The 14,366-nt window shown below is 41.3% G+C and overlaps 1 protein-coding gene across 1 annotated transcript; it reads left to right on the top strand.

Annotated features, from left to right (window-relative positions):
* Positions 1-404: 404 nt before the first annotated feature.
* On the top strand, positions 405-14,076 carry LOC311241639 (histidine ammonia-lyase-like; the record flags this gene model as incomplete). The annotated part of the gene is made up of 15 exons (XM_084330516.1): positions 405-463; positions 659-696; positions 1,176-1,301; positions 2,226-2,365; positions 2,515-2,562; positions 3,144-3,291; positions 3,913-4,008; positions 4,989-5,047; positions 5,485-5,565; positions 7,127-7,192; positions 7,694-7,859; positions 8,871-9,005; positions 9,862-9,970; positions 13,469-13,538; positions 13,993-14,076. The coding sequence occupies exons 3-15, from the start codon at positions 1,211-1,213 to the stop codon at positions 14,074-14,076; spliced, it is 1,293 nt and encodes a 430-aa protein (XP_084186642.1). The 5' UTR covers positions 405-463; positions 659-696; positions 1,176-1,210.
* Between the last annotated feature and the right edge of the window lie 290 nt (positions 14,077-14,366).

Here is a 14,366-nt window from a genome sequence, read left to right as displayed (position 1 = left end):
GAGTTGGTGTGTGAGCTGATGCCAGATCTGCATCAGCCCACCGGTTGGCAATGTTATGTTCTGAGGTTTATTGATGGGAGGTTGTGAATGTGAATGTCTGGGTCCTGGTCCCACAGGACCAGGACCGGAGGAAGTGTTACAATGAGGTAACCGCCGGTAGCACTTGACCTCGTGGTTCCTTCCCAGTTGACCCGTGAAGCTGAGCAGAGAGTAACTGGAGCCAGAGCTGTGATTGACTCCATCCTAAAGGAAAACAGAGGTATACTGTATATGGACCGCTTTTTTTAAACAGAAAAAGAACAATGCATTACTGTACCATGTGTGTGTGTGTGTACAGTTACTGCAAACGTGACAAATGTGTATCCCCCCCCCCCCCCCCCCCCATTCCCTTTGCAGCTGTGTATGGAGTTAATACCGGATTTGGTAACTTTGCTCGTACGATCATACCTCAAGAGAAACTCCTGTAAGTGGTTGTCCATTAACTTTACATGTGTTGTATCACTCACTGAGAAAAAGCCAGCCTTTCCACATCTGATTAAACACTGTCCAAGGTGTTCTCCGTGGGAACATGTGTGTGTACATTCATGACTGCATGGCTGATAGGCCGTGTTGCACACGTGTTGTCTTATATGATCTCCTGTGCTTGTTTTGCCTTCAGGGAGCTGCAGGTGAATCTGATTCGATCTCACAGTGCTGGTTGGTGGCCACTGTTGGAAATGACACCTTCACATTTATGACACCTCACAAAAAAAAGTGTCGTGGTATTTCACAACCATTATGCTGGAAATACCCCCGTCGCTATATCGTGATTTAAATTAGATTTAAATGAAATAAAATGTATTTATTTAAAGCACAAATTTGGTATCATGGCAATATGTGACATTTACCATGGCAGTACCAGGATAGATTATTAACTTTTTTTGTAAGAATGAACAACTCATAACATTTTGTGCATGCGTGCGTGCGTGTGTGTGTGCGTGTGTGTGTGTGTGTGTGTGTGTGTGTGTGTGTGTGTGTGTGTGTGTGTGTGTGTGTGTGTGTGTGTGTGTGTGTGTGTGTGTGTGTGTGTGTGTGTGTGTGTGCGTGCGTGCGTGCGTGCGTGCGTGCGTGCGTGCGTGCGTGCGTGCGTGCGTGCGTGCGTGCGTGCGTGTGTGTGTGTGTGTGTATGTGTGTAGGTGTTGGCAACCCCTTGAGTACAGAGAGGACCCGCATGCTGTTGGCTCTGAGAATCAACGTCCTGGCCAAAGGGCACAGTGGCATTGCCATGGAGACGGTTCACACCATGATCAAGGCCTTTAATGGTAAACCCAGACAAAATAATGAATAGATAACAACACAGCACAAATCAATCAATCACAAAGTTACTAGATACATTTTGAAGTCCCAAGTAACAAAAGAAAAAAAGTATACTTAAGTATATTTTATGAAAGTATACTTTGTATACTTTAGCATACTTTTTATGTATTCAGAGTATATGTATTCAAGTATACTAAAGTTGTGTTAAATTGAAACCACTTTCAATTTACAAGTTGTACTTAGTGTGTTAAGATGTGCTTAAAATTGATTTTAATGATACTTTTGATGTATTTCTGGTTACTTTTGCTTACCAAAATAGTAAATTTTTATTAGGTTTACGAAAGTAAGTAACTTAAGTTTGGTAAACATCTTGTGTACTTAGATTACACTTACAGCATATTAATGACTATCATACTAAACATGCTTTGAATTAGTACATGATACATTAATACATTGCACGCATACTCAGAAAAGTACATATGAGTAGAAATATACTATTAACCCTTTCACTGCCACACTACCAAATGGTTAACCCTTTCAACTGCCACAATACAGAGGGTTGACCCTTTCACTGCCATGACAGCAGGTTAACCCTTTCACTACCACGCTACAGAAGGTTAACCCTTTACTATCACACTACTACAGACGGTTAACCTTCTGTAGTGTGGTAGTGAAAGGGTTAACATACCTAATATGCAAAACATTTACTTTCAGTACAGAAAAATAAACACATGTTTTACTTGGGGTGGGCTGTGTGCTGTGTGTGTGCTGTGTGTGCTGTGTGTGTGTGTGTGTGTGTGTGTGTGTGTGTGTGTGTGTGTGTGTGTGTGTGTGTGTGTGTGTGTGTGTGTGTGTGTGTGTGTGTGTGTGTGTGTGTGTGTGTGTGTGTGTGTGTGTGTGTGTGTGTGTGTGTGTGTGTGTGTGTCCAGCCTCGTGTTTATCCTGGGTCCCAGAGAAGGGGACAGTGGGGGCCAGCGGGGACCTGGCCCCCCTGGCCCACCTCGCCCTGGGTCTGATGGGAGAGGGCAGGATGTGGTCGCCGCAGAGTGGCTGGGCCGACGCCAAGGCCGTGAGATTTTCACATTGTTACCTTTTAAAGCCCCGAATGGGCATTCTCTCTGCACACAGAAAGACATTCTTAAATTTTTTCTGACATGATTGATTGGTTTTATTGTGTCCAGGTTTGTTGTTTGCTACTGTTTTCCTTTTCTCCTCCAGGTCCTGGAAGGCCATGGACTCACACCACTGGTGCTGAAGCCAAAGGAGGTAGTAGCGTTACTGTAGTAGGTTCAGCGAGAGGAAGTGGTTGTATGATAGAGAGAACATGTATAGAACAAAAATGTAATAACGTTTCTACGCACCAATGTAGTTCTGTGAAATGTGAAGCTTTTGAGAGAAATTGTTTTTATAAAATAAAATAGAAATCCTATGGTATATTTTCATAGATAGTCAACGTGGATCCCTGGAACATTGTTTGAAGCTATATACTGTATAAACTACCTAGCAAGTTATTAATGTTTAAAGTGTGTTTACACTCCAATGACCTGTGGAATGTGTATACTGTATTTACGTAACTCTAATGTTATTATAAATCTCAACAAAGTCTGAGGCCAAGAAGACACTTCTTTATAATGTATTGTAAACAAAATTGCGTCCTACACATTCACAAAACTGAAACAATAATTGTTTAAGTAGCTTTCTAGCTTCAAACAGTGTTACAGCAACCCAATTATCTTCATGAGGGTAGCGTATTCGGTTATGAAAATATGTTATAGTAAATCTCTTCTTAACATTTCTGAGTTAATACTGATCATCAGTGATAATACGAAAATAACGTTATTGATTAGGGAATCGCTTTGATCAACGGGACCCAGCTGATGACATCACTGGGGGCGGAGGCTGTGGAGAGAGCTCTGGGCGTGGCCAGACAAGCTGACATCATCGCTGCCCTCAGCGTCGAGGCCCTCAGGGGCACCACAAAGGCCTTCCACAGCGGTCAGACACACACACACACACACACACACACACACACACACACACACACACACACACACACACACACACACACACACACACACACACACTGCTAGGATCCTGATGAGAGTGCGGAAAATACCACCACATCACTCCCATCCTCAAGTCCCTTCACTGGCTCCCTGTCTCACTCAGGATTGAGTTCAAAGTCTCCCTGCTCACCCACAAATGCCTCTACGGAAACGCCCCCCTATACCTCAAAGAACTCATCACTCCTCGAAATCTCCGCTCTGGCCAGGCAAACCTCCTCCAGCGCCCAAGGACAAATCTCTGCACTATGGGAGATCGGGCTTTTTGCTCTTCCGCTCCCAGTCTGTGGAATGCTCTCCCTGACTACCTGAGAGCACCACAGACTGTGGATGTTTTTAAGAAAGGCCTCAAAACTCACCTTTTTAGTAGAGCCTTCTGTTGACTTTTTATCAAATGTTTTGCTCCACACATTTTATGTTCTTTTACCAATTTCTTTTATCAGTTTTATTTAGAGAGAAATGCCGATTGTCTACTCGCACGCACGGTTAAAAGCAAGTATACATACTAAAAGACCCTCATTGTGTTGCTCTAATGGTGGCTCTGGTGTTTCAGCGGTGCATGCTGTGAGGCCACACCCAGGTCAGATGGAGGTCGCTGCCAGGCTTCGCTCACTGCTAGACTCTGACATATTCCCTTCCCAGATCTCAGGTAGAAAAGAGCAATCGCACGCAACTAGATACACCTACATCAATACGTCCACATCCGGCCCTGCACCCCACCACACACACACACACACACACACACACACACACACACACACACACACACACACACACACACACACATATAACATTATATATATTTACTGTATATGTATATACTTGTGAGTACTACTGACTACATTCATTCCCTGGCCTAGACCCATATCCGAACCTTTACCCTCATCACTACATGGCTAGCATCAATCCTTACCCTCACCATAAATCTTTCCCTAACCACAACCCATATGGAGAAAACATATACAAATCTTACAAGATTTTTATATGGTCTACCAAAGAAAAGTAAAACATATGGAGGTAAATCCACATACAGTATATGATTGTTTAAAAAAATCATAGAGAATCTGTCTTAAATGGCTGAGCAGAGAGTCATTTAACATATAGTAGTATAAGAAATATATAGATTATATATAGTTATATGTTTCTTATAACGCTTTCTGAAGGCAGAAACTAAACTTCCTTATAAAACTTTATGAAGGCAGAAACTATTTGTTTCTTATAAAACTTTCTGAAGACAGAAACAGTTTCTTATAAAACTTTCTGAACGCAGAATGTTTCTTTAAATCTTTTTCCGTACATGGGAACACAAGCCTAACCTTAACCAAAAACTCTTATTCTAGCCATAACCTTTGAGGACTGTCCAGAATGCCCTAAACACATTTAGCTAATGTTTCTATTCATGTGTGGACATTTGGTCCTCACAAGAATAGATGGGCAGGAGCACACACACACACACACACACACGCATGCACGCACGCACACACACACGCACACGCACACACGCACGCACGCACAATTGTTTCTTTTATCCTAGAGTCTAAATAAAGACAATGAAATCCTTCGTCACACAATCATGCTAAATGTACCATTTCCTGCTGCTGATTTTCCTCTGCTGTATTTCCTGTATAGAGAGCCACAGATCATGCGGTCGCATTCAGGACGCATACACCCTGCGCTGTATCCCACAGGTAGAGGGATCATTTGTATTATTTGTAGGGATGTCCGATATTATCGGCCGATATCGGCATTAAAATGTGATATCGGAAAATATCGGTATCGGTTTTCAAATTTGTTTACATTTCTATTACCTTTATTTACCCAGGCAAGCAAGTAAGAACTAATTCTGATTTTATTTATTGTCAAAAGTATGCATAATGTTATGTTAATTCCACAACAAGAGATATGTAATGTTAATTACCTGAAATTATAAAAAAAATTGGGGGGGGGGGGGGGGAACCCTGCATATATCGGTATCGGTTGATATCGGTATCGGAAATTAAGAGTTGGAGAATATCGGTATATCGGTATCGGTAAAAGAGCCAATATCGAGCATCCCTAATTATTTGTATTTCTCAACTTGGCAGAGTCTGAGACAGTTGTTCGATGTTGTTCCTGCTCGTTCCAGGTTCATGGAATAGCCAACGACACCATAGCCTTCGTCCAGAAGGTGATCGCCACTGAACTGAACAGCGCCACTGACAACCCAGTATCCTTCTCAGGTCTCTCCCATCTCCCTGTGTCTTCTTTCTACACTCTCCCATTTCCCGGTATTCTTAAATGTCAGTATAAAGTAGAACAGTGGTTCCCGATGTGAGGTCCCCAGAAAAATGGGGAACAGTTATTTTTTTGTAATCCTATTTTATTGATATATATATATAAAGTTTTTACACAAACAAAAACTAAAAACTAAACAGACAGCATTTTGCATTTTGCACATAATCTCACACACATCCAAAAACTCTTCACAGTTTTGCACACATTCATTTAGTTTGACAGTTATTGAGAGAAAATGAGTTTGAATCTGGCCACCAGTGATGTAATTGGGACATTGAATCTTTGTGTTGTGGTAATTACAGCTAAATTAAATGACAAGATAGCAGTCCCTATAAGACAAGGTATTGCTATTTTTTCATCTACATCATTTCATTGAGCTGTAATTAACACAACGCAAGGATTTAATGTCATTGGTGGCTATATTCAAATAGATTTCCTCTCAATAACTCAATGAATGTGTACAAATCTGAGTTTTTGGATGTGTGAGTGTGAGATTATGTGCAAAATAAATCACCATGCTTTCTGGTGAACTGTCCAATAAGTTGTACTTTAGTAAACGTATATTAAAGGTGTACTATTTGTGTACTATATATATTAAAAGCAAAAGTAACAAAAAATACATCAAAAGTATAATTTCAATATATTTAAGAACATCTTAACACACTAAGTACAACTGAAAGGGGTTTCAATTTAACACAATGTTAGTATACTTGAATACATATACGCTCATAAAAAGTATGCTTTCAGAAAATAATTTTTTTTTTACTTCAAAATGTATATAGTAACTTTGTGATTGATTGATTTGTGCTGTGTTATTAAAGGCATTTAATTTGTGAACAGGTCAGAATCAGAAACTTTACTTATACAAATGTGGTATAGAGAGATCTTCGGTGTGCTACCCCATGAAAGACACTGTGCAATGCATAGAGGCAACGACGCTTCCTTTCAGGAGGTGTGGGCCCCACTATTAGACTACTTCCCTGCTGAAATTTCTCGGATCCTTCTAAAGGCTCAATGCCCCATTGTATGGACAGGCTTAGGATAGAAAAAAAAATATATATATATATATATGTATGTCTACATGTGAATGGGCATGGTTTGCTTTCCTTTTTGCTTGTTTTTCTTTTTGATTTGTTTTTGCTTGCATATGGTGTGGATGACGGCATAGATGAACTGGATGTAACTGTATGTGAAAAATCATTTAAAAAACCAATACAAATATTACAAAAAATTTAAAATTTTTTAATTATTTACTTATACAAATTCAGCTCATGTTCGAAAATAATTAACTGAAACTGTCTCTGAGGCGACAGACACAGGACTTGTTCAAGCGGGTGGCATTTACTCTTCCAATCTATTGGTCTCGTTATTACAGCTTTTGCCACAAGAGGGCATTGTTAGCAAAACCATAATTTCTTCTCTTTTTTCCCGTTTGTTATACAAACCGGCCCACACCCAGTGATGTTTCTCATCAGTCCTTATCTATTCCCCAGCTGGTATTTACAGAGATTGCGGAGACAATTTCTGGTGGGAATTTTCACGGGGAGTACCCAGCGAAGGTACTGTAGTAGAGGCACACAGAGTCCTCATTTCATTTAGTATAATGCAGTGTACACATTAACACATGTACATGTTTGTATGTGACAATGTACAGTCGTCCCCCCCCACCCCATCCCATCCCACCTACCCAACCTCCTCCAATGTACAGTTTATTCCCCCTCAAATGTATATACTCTCTTTTTTAGACTCTTGTATCACAAACAGTACTGTATTTGTAGATCTGGTATGTCATAAATGTCTAGATGTAGCAGTACTGTCTAGCTGTATGTCATGTACAGTATGTCATATATGTTGTTATGATGAATTGAAAATGGGGGACCCTGATGTAAACAAGACGAAAGTCTTTCTCTGGTCTGCATCCCCTTAACAATTGTGTGTATTGAGCCGTACTGTATTGTACCCATTCTGCAATCTGTTAATAAAATTTTCAATCAATCAATCAATCAATCAAACAAATACATTTAGAAAGCTGTCTTCTGCCCGCCCGGTTCCCTCTGCAGGTACTTGACTATCTGGCTATAGGGGTTCATGAGCTGGCTAACATGAGCGAGAGGAGGATCGAGAGGCTGATCAACTCGAGTCTCAGTGAACTACCCGCCTTCCTGGTCCCAGACGGAGGCTTCAACTCAGGCTTCATGCTGGCCCACTGCACCGCTGCGGCCCTAGGTGGGTGGGTGGTGTGTGTGCGTGTGTGCGTGCGTGTGTGTGTGTGTGTCTGTGTGCGTGCGTGTGTGTGTGTGTGTACAGTGGTGGAGTACAGATTCCCTTTAAGTAGAGACATTCCAGGACCGGTAGAGAGTCCTGAAAAGTGCCAAAAGTGAAAGTAAATACTCAATTAGATCATCTTGTATTTCAGAGAATAAGCCTAAGTTATTTGGCTAAAGTTATTTTCTTGTATTTTCTTCTGTATATTTCACATGGCTAAACATGGGATGCCTGCTAAACATGGCATCACCATTCAAATGCACAGCACAAGTACCGTACAACGGAAAGAAGTTGGCATCTAACAAATGTAACTGTAAAGTGCATTAACAACAATATACAATATACAGGTGATGTGATATATATAACAAGCTACTGAGTAACATAATGCTAAACTGGTGTATGTAAATGAACTGCATTTATACTTTACAACTTATACCTCACATTAACCCATTCACTCACACATTCACACAGCGACGGCAGAGGCAACCATGCAAGGTGCCAACCTGCTCATCAGGAGCAGTTAGGGGTTAAGTGTCTTGCTCAAGGACACTTCGACACGCTGCCCGGGAGGAGCGGGAAATGCTCTGCCTCCTGAACCACTGTTGCTGTACTGTACTGTACTGTATGCACAGTATAATTATGCTATACAGTGATACAGGTATAAATAGCTATACACATAGGTATAAAAGGTGAAATAGGTATAAATATACTATGGTAGTAAGCCAGTGGTATAACTATTAAGAGTAAGTATGGGATATATACAGATATAGATATAATATACAGGTATGTGTACTGTACAGGTATGTGAACACGGATAATAATAATAATTCATTTTATTTGTATATCGCTTCTCAAGAACCCGAAGTCGCTGAAATATATGCAGATACATCCAACAGTTGTATATACATGATACAAGAACATACAAAGTTCCCTATAATGGAAGAAGTGACGAACACTGTTTGTACCCGACAGTGTCTGAGAGTAAAGCGCTGTGCCACCCGTCCTCCGTGGACTCCCTGTCCACCAGCGCTGCGACGGAGGACCACGTCTCCATGGGGGGCTGGGCGGCCAGGAAGGCCCTGATCGTAGTGGAGCACGTGGAACAAGGTAACGCTCTTACATTACTATCCTCCCAGAGGTGGGAAATACCTAATAATCTCTCTTGTTAAGTATGCTTACTTTTTGGACTTGAGGTTTTTGTTTCTAGCGGTGGTAGACAAACGACACCGTTCTTTTACATTAAAGTAAAGGAACTCACCAACTTTATGGTCTCCAGAGTCAGACAAGAATCAGTGACAGCACCCCTGCTGGAGTCATATACAGGGTGCAGCTCAATGCATTTGAATATCGTGGGAAAAGTCTATATATTTTGCCGTATTGATGCAGTAATTTGTGCAAAAGGAGCCCCAACCAAGTACTGAGTGAACATACGTGAACATACTTTTCAGAAGGCCGACATTTTCTATATACATTTCTTTTCAAACTTTCTGCGATACTGAATTTTGGGCTTTCATGAGCTGTAACGCCATAATCATCCAAATTAAAACAAGGCTTGAAATATTTCACTTTGTGTGTAATGAATCTATAATCTATGAGAGTTTTACTCTTTTTGAATTGAATGACTGAAATTCAAATACTTTCCCACGATATTCTAATTCATTGAACTGCACCTGTATTTCAGTGAAGTAACAGCACTTCAGCTGGAGTCATCCGTGATGCTACAGATTACTTGTAAAAATTATCTCATTACTGATTACTCCTTTAAAATGTAATCTAGTTACTTTACCGATTACTTGATTATCAAAGTAACTAGGTAGTCATGTATTTCTGTAGTTTTTGTCCACCTCTGTACATACTTATAATTGCAGATGTGTCAGTGACTGTTATATGACCATAATACAGTATGTGATGGAAAATCAACTGAGCTGTATATGTACCATCATCACCATCTTGTGTACAACAGTGCTGGCCATCGAGCTGCTCGCTGCCTGTCAGGCTCTGGAGTTCCTGCGACCTCTGAGGTCCACTGCTCCTCTGGAGAAGGTCTATGACCTGGTGCGATCTGTCGTCAGGTAACCCCCCCCCATTCAGCATCCGTAGATATTGGCCTGTAGATGATGGGTTTCCCAAACGTTTTTTTTTTTTTTTTTTTTTTCATTTTTTGGAAGAAAAGGCACAGGTACAGGCATACAATGCACATAAAACATACATTTTAATTATTTGCCAATTACACGCATTGGCTTGCCCCTTGCCTCATTTAAACTAAAAAACTCCTACTCCCTAACCCCTGCACCAACCACCGTTGACAAAAAATAAATAAAATAATAATACTAATAATAATAATAATAATACTAATAATAGTAACCCCCCCCCCCCCAACCCACCCCGTCATAGGCCTGAGAAGAAAAATAATTGAACAAAGATTTCAACAAAGACCAAGAAAATAAAAAATAAAAGGAATTATACAGATATAATTAGTTATGTCCTGCTAGCTATATAGTAAAGGTCCTAACTTGATAGAGAATATGGTTCCAGCTATCTATTGTTTGATAGTTTGCACCATTGAATCTAGCTGTAGAAAGCTCCATTGTTACAACATCAGCTAATAACTGTTTCCAGTGATTAAAGGGCAGAGAGTGTGGAGCTTGCCATCGCAGCGCCAACATTTTTTTTGCAGCAGTACTTCCTGCCAGCCAAAATCGTCTCTGAACAATACTTAAAGCTAAAGAATCCCAAACGTTTTCATGACAGAACCATAGGCGTTTCAGTAGTTAGTAGTAGTTAGTTCTACTACTTTGCATCATGTGAATTATATAAAGCCTGGGCTTCCTGCCCTCTTCCATCTAAAGAGACTAGAGCAGGCGCAGACTCCATTCACCACAATGGGATATGTAGAAATCAAGGTAAATATTGGACCTTCTTTGACAAGCTGAAGGTGTTCCGACACCAAATCTATGTTTTTCCTGATTTGTAGATCCAGAAATAAAACATTATTATTATCCTTTTTTAAGATCTCAGTGTTATCGAGCACACCTGTGTAAAAGTCATGCTCATTTAGAAGACAGGAACTGTTCCATTTTTATGCCATTGGCACAGGTTGGAAATGTGTCATCTTCCTCATATTCAGTATGTTTTGCAGAACCCACCACACAAGAATGAGTCATATTATTATGAATGAGTTGTATTATGAAGTGATGGTGGTGAGATCAAAGGTCAGCGTTGATGCAGTGTAGAAGTGGTGGAAAGCGTTGAACTTGCTCCAGATGGTCTGGTATGATTTCAGTGTGCTAGGAGGGGCTAGGCTTTGAAGGATGCTGCATTGAGGATTATGGATGAGCCGTTGTAGTGGGCGAGTTACTCTGAAAGGTCATCTCAGAAAAGGATGGGACCGGGAGTCTCGGTAATTGGAAAACGAGAGTGAGTCAGCGATGTTATTGGCCGACTGCGTATGTGAGCTGCGTGGAGGATAAAGTTGTCGCTGACTGAAATCCACGTGACGGTGAGACGGCATGAAGCCAGGAGAGACATGGGGCAGGATGGGATTTAACTTAACAATTTAAGTGGTTGATAACGTGGATAGTAGCTGAGTTGTCAGTATGGATTAGGGGTGAACGGTACACAAAAACCACAGTACGGTACGTACCTCGGTTTTGAAGTCACGGTTCGGTACGGGTTTTCAGTACAGTGGGGGGAAATGTGTCTTTCCATGTTCCACTCAGGGGTGATGTAGTGAGCAGTAATTAATTGTACTTGTAGGGCGGTCAACGAATATTCTATATTGAAATTAATAATCGTCTTGTAAGACATTTTAAATCATTTATATTAGATTGTGAAAAAAAACAGCCCCTGGTGGGCGGTCGTTAGTCGTTAACATACCGTTGTATTCGTTCGGTACACAGCCGTACTGAACCTAAGGTCCGGTACTGAAACGGTTCGGTACGGATACGGTGTACCTTTACACCCCTAGTATGGATGCAGATGGATTTCCTGGACCATTCACACCCCCAAAAGCAACCATACAATGACAGCTGGGTCGATCTTGTAAAGGGCGGATTAAGCCATGAAGAAGACAGGCCAAGATGTGAACCAACAGCCTTGGTAAAAAGCCTCTGAAGGGGCGTCATCGGTGAAGAGCCCAGTGTCCTCAGGTATGGAGGATGGAGTTGTGGAGATGGAGGGCGGTGGCTCCTCCTGGCTGCTGTTCTGGTTTCGAAGGGGCCAGAGTGGTACTTACCTGGGAAAGGTGACTGCGGCGCTGGAGGGGAAGAGGTTGGTGGGAGGAGGAGGGAATATGTGCTGGAGCGCAACAGTAAGAAGCATTTTGTACAAAAGTATTCTGTACTTCTGTATGACAACTATTAAAGAAACTTGAACTGAAGAGGCGCCGGTTGCCACGGGAATGGCCTGAGTCTGGCCGGAGTCTCATGGCCGGTACAGAGAGACTCAGAAGGAGCTTCTATCCCCAGGCCATCAGGATGCTCAACGACAATAACAATAACACAATGTAACAACCCATCATCTACACTCACAGCACACACATCCATATCAATAGCGCAGGTCGTCTGGTGTGTTCAAATACGTTCTCGGATACATTCACACAAAACTTGTGAATGAAATGTGTTACATTCCATTCGTAGAGGCAATTAGGCATCGTCTTTAGTCCGTGCGGATGCGAGGGTACATTTATGCGCATGACCGGGAGCGCGCGTGCACGTGGCGTCATTAAAACATTGTGCGACCAGCTTTGAAATCAGTAACGCAACACTGACCTTAACACACACTTTATATTTATTAGTAAAGAGATTTGCACTACAATTCATACCTCATTGCACCTTACACCAAGTTTGTACCTCATCCCATTTCTGCATTGTACCTCACTGTTACTCTTTTTACTCTGTATTGTATATTGTACATATGTATATTGACTGAACACTTTATTTGACGTACTTTTGACTTTTTCTATTTTATACTTTTTATCTATTTTTATCTAGCACACTCCCAGGGGCTCATAGAGAAAAAGGCATTTCATGATAAAGTATTCTGTATTTTACTATGACAATTAATAAACAAACTTGAACATGAAACTTGAGACAGCCGAGGGAGCAGGAAGTTAAAGCCAAATGGACAAGGGGGCCACGAGGTGGGAGGGGTTAGAGACACAGCCGAAGGGGCCAGATTGGTACTTAACCCAGGGAAGCCCTGCTCCCCTGCTCACAGGTGAGAGCGGTGTCAAGAGTTTTGCTAGTGGGTACTCGTCAATTCCTCTTCTAATTGGCAAAACGGATAGAGGAAGCCGGGTCACGGTAGAACGTCTCGGTCGCGACTCCCGAGCCGTGTAACCTGGGCGCAGAATTGAGAGACGAAAAGAATTTTGTGTGAATGTGACCCGACCCTAAGTGTGTCTGTAAAATTGGCACGGTGAAGTGTGGTCATTGATCTCAAATCCCTCCTCCTAAAACTGTGTTAATAACGTATAGCAACAATAGACCGTGTCAGGTTTGGTACTTGTGCAGTAGGTGGCTGGTCTGTGTTCTAAAACACTGTACATACTGACCCGTCTTTTCTCTCAGGCCTTGGGACAGAGACAGACACATGAGTCCTGACATTGAAGCTGCTCACACACTCCTCAGAGAGGACAAGGCAAGTTTCCAACCAAACCTTTTTTGTTCTTGCTTTATGTACGTAAATGCATCAGGCCCTAGCCAATAGACCCCTCACATGTGTCAATTATCCTTACCAAAATAAGGGAGGGAGGCTCAGCATGGGGAAATGTATGGGTTATTATTACATGAGCTTCTTCTGTGGTTCACACAGGCTCTTTACCTTGAACAAGATCTTCTAATATCGATTTCTCTCTGCGCTAAGGCAGGGGATTTAGAATTTTGAAGGGGTTTAAAAATAGGAAAGAAATTGATTAACTATAGCTTAGCATTGTAGTCATCCAACGTCACCAGCTCCAGTGCATTCTCATAGTGGGGGCGTAACGAAATTGTAACATTTGGTCAGTTTACCTCTCACCCCAAATGCAGTATAATGGAGAAAACTACTGTCAAGACAATGACTATGGTCTTCATTTTTCATTCCACTGTTTCAGGTCTGGGAGGCAGCTCAACCATACATGGACCAATACAGGAAGGAGCTGGGACTGGAACCATTGACACCAATGCCACTGGAGTAGAAAAAAATATCAAACTGGAGGATTAAACCTTTAGGAATCCTCTAAAAAGATGTTCTGGATTCAAAACCTGAGAATATACTATATATACCAATGACTGCAATATGATTACAATTCTAACAATGACTTTGAAGATTGATCAGATGTTCCTCACTTTCTGACTGTAACAAATTAAATATTCAACATGATGCTGCTGACATTTTATGTTTAAAATAATATAAATATAATAAAATAACATGAATATAATTACATTTAGTGTTTTCCTGAACAAACATGGTACAGAGTAGTAGTAT

Source organism: Notolepis coatsorum (assembly GCF_963971535.1).
Source record: "Notolepis coatsorum genome assembly, chromosome: 15".
In the NCBI taxonomy this organism is placed as follows: domain Eukaryota; kingdom Metazoa; phylum Chordata; class Actinopteri; order Aulopiformes; family Paralepididae; genus Notolepis; species Notolepis coatsorum.
The sequence above is the reverse complement of the archived record's forward strand: the minus strand, read 5'-3'. Positions and strand labels throughout refer to the sequence as shown.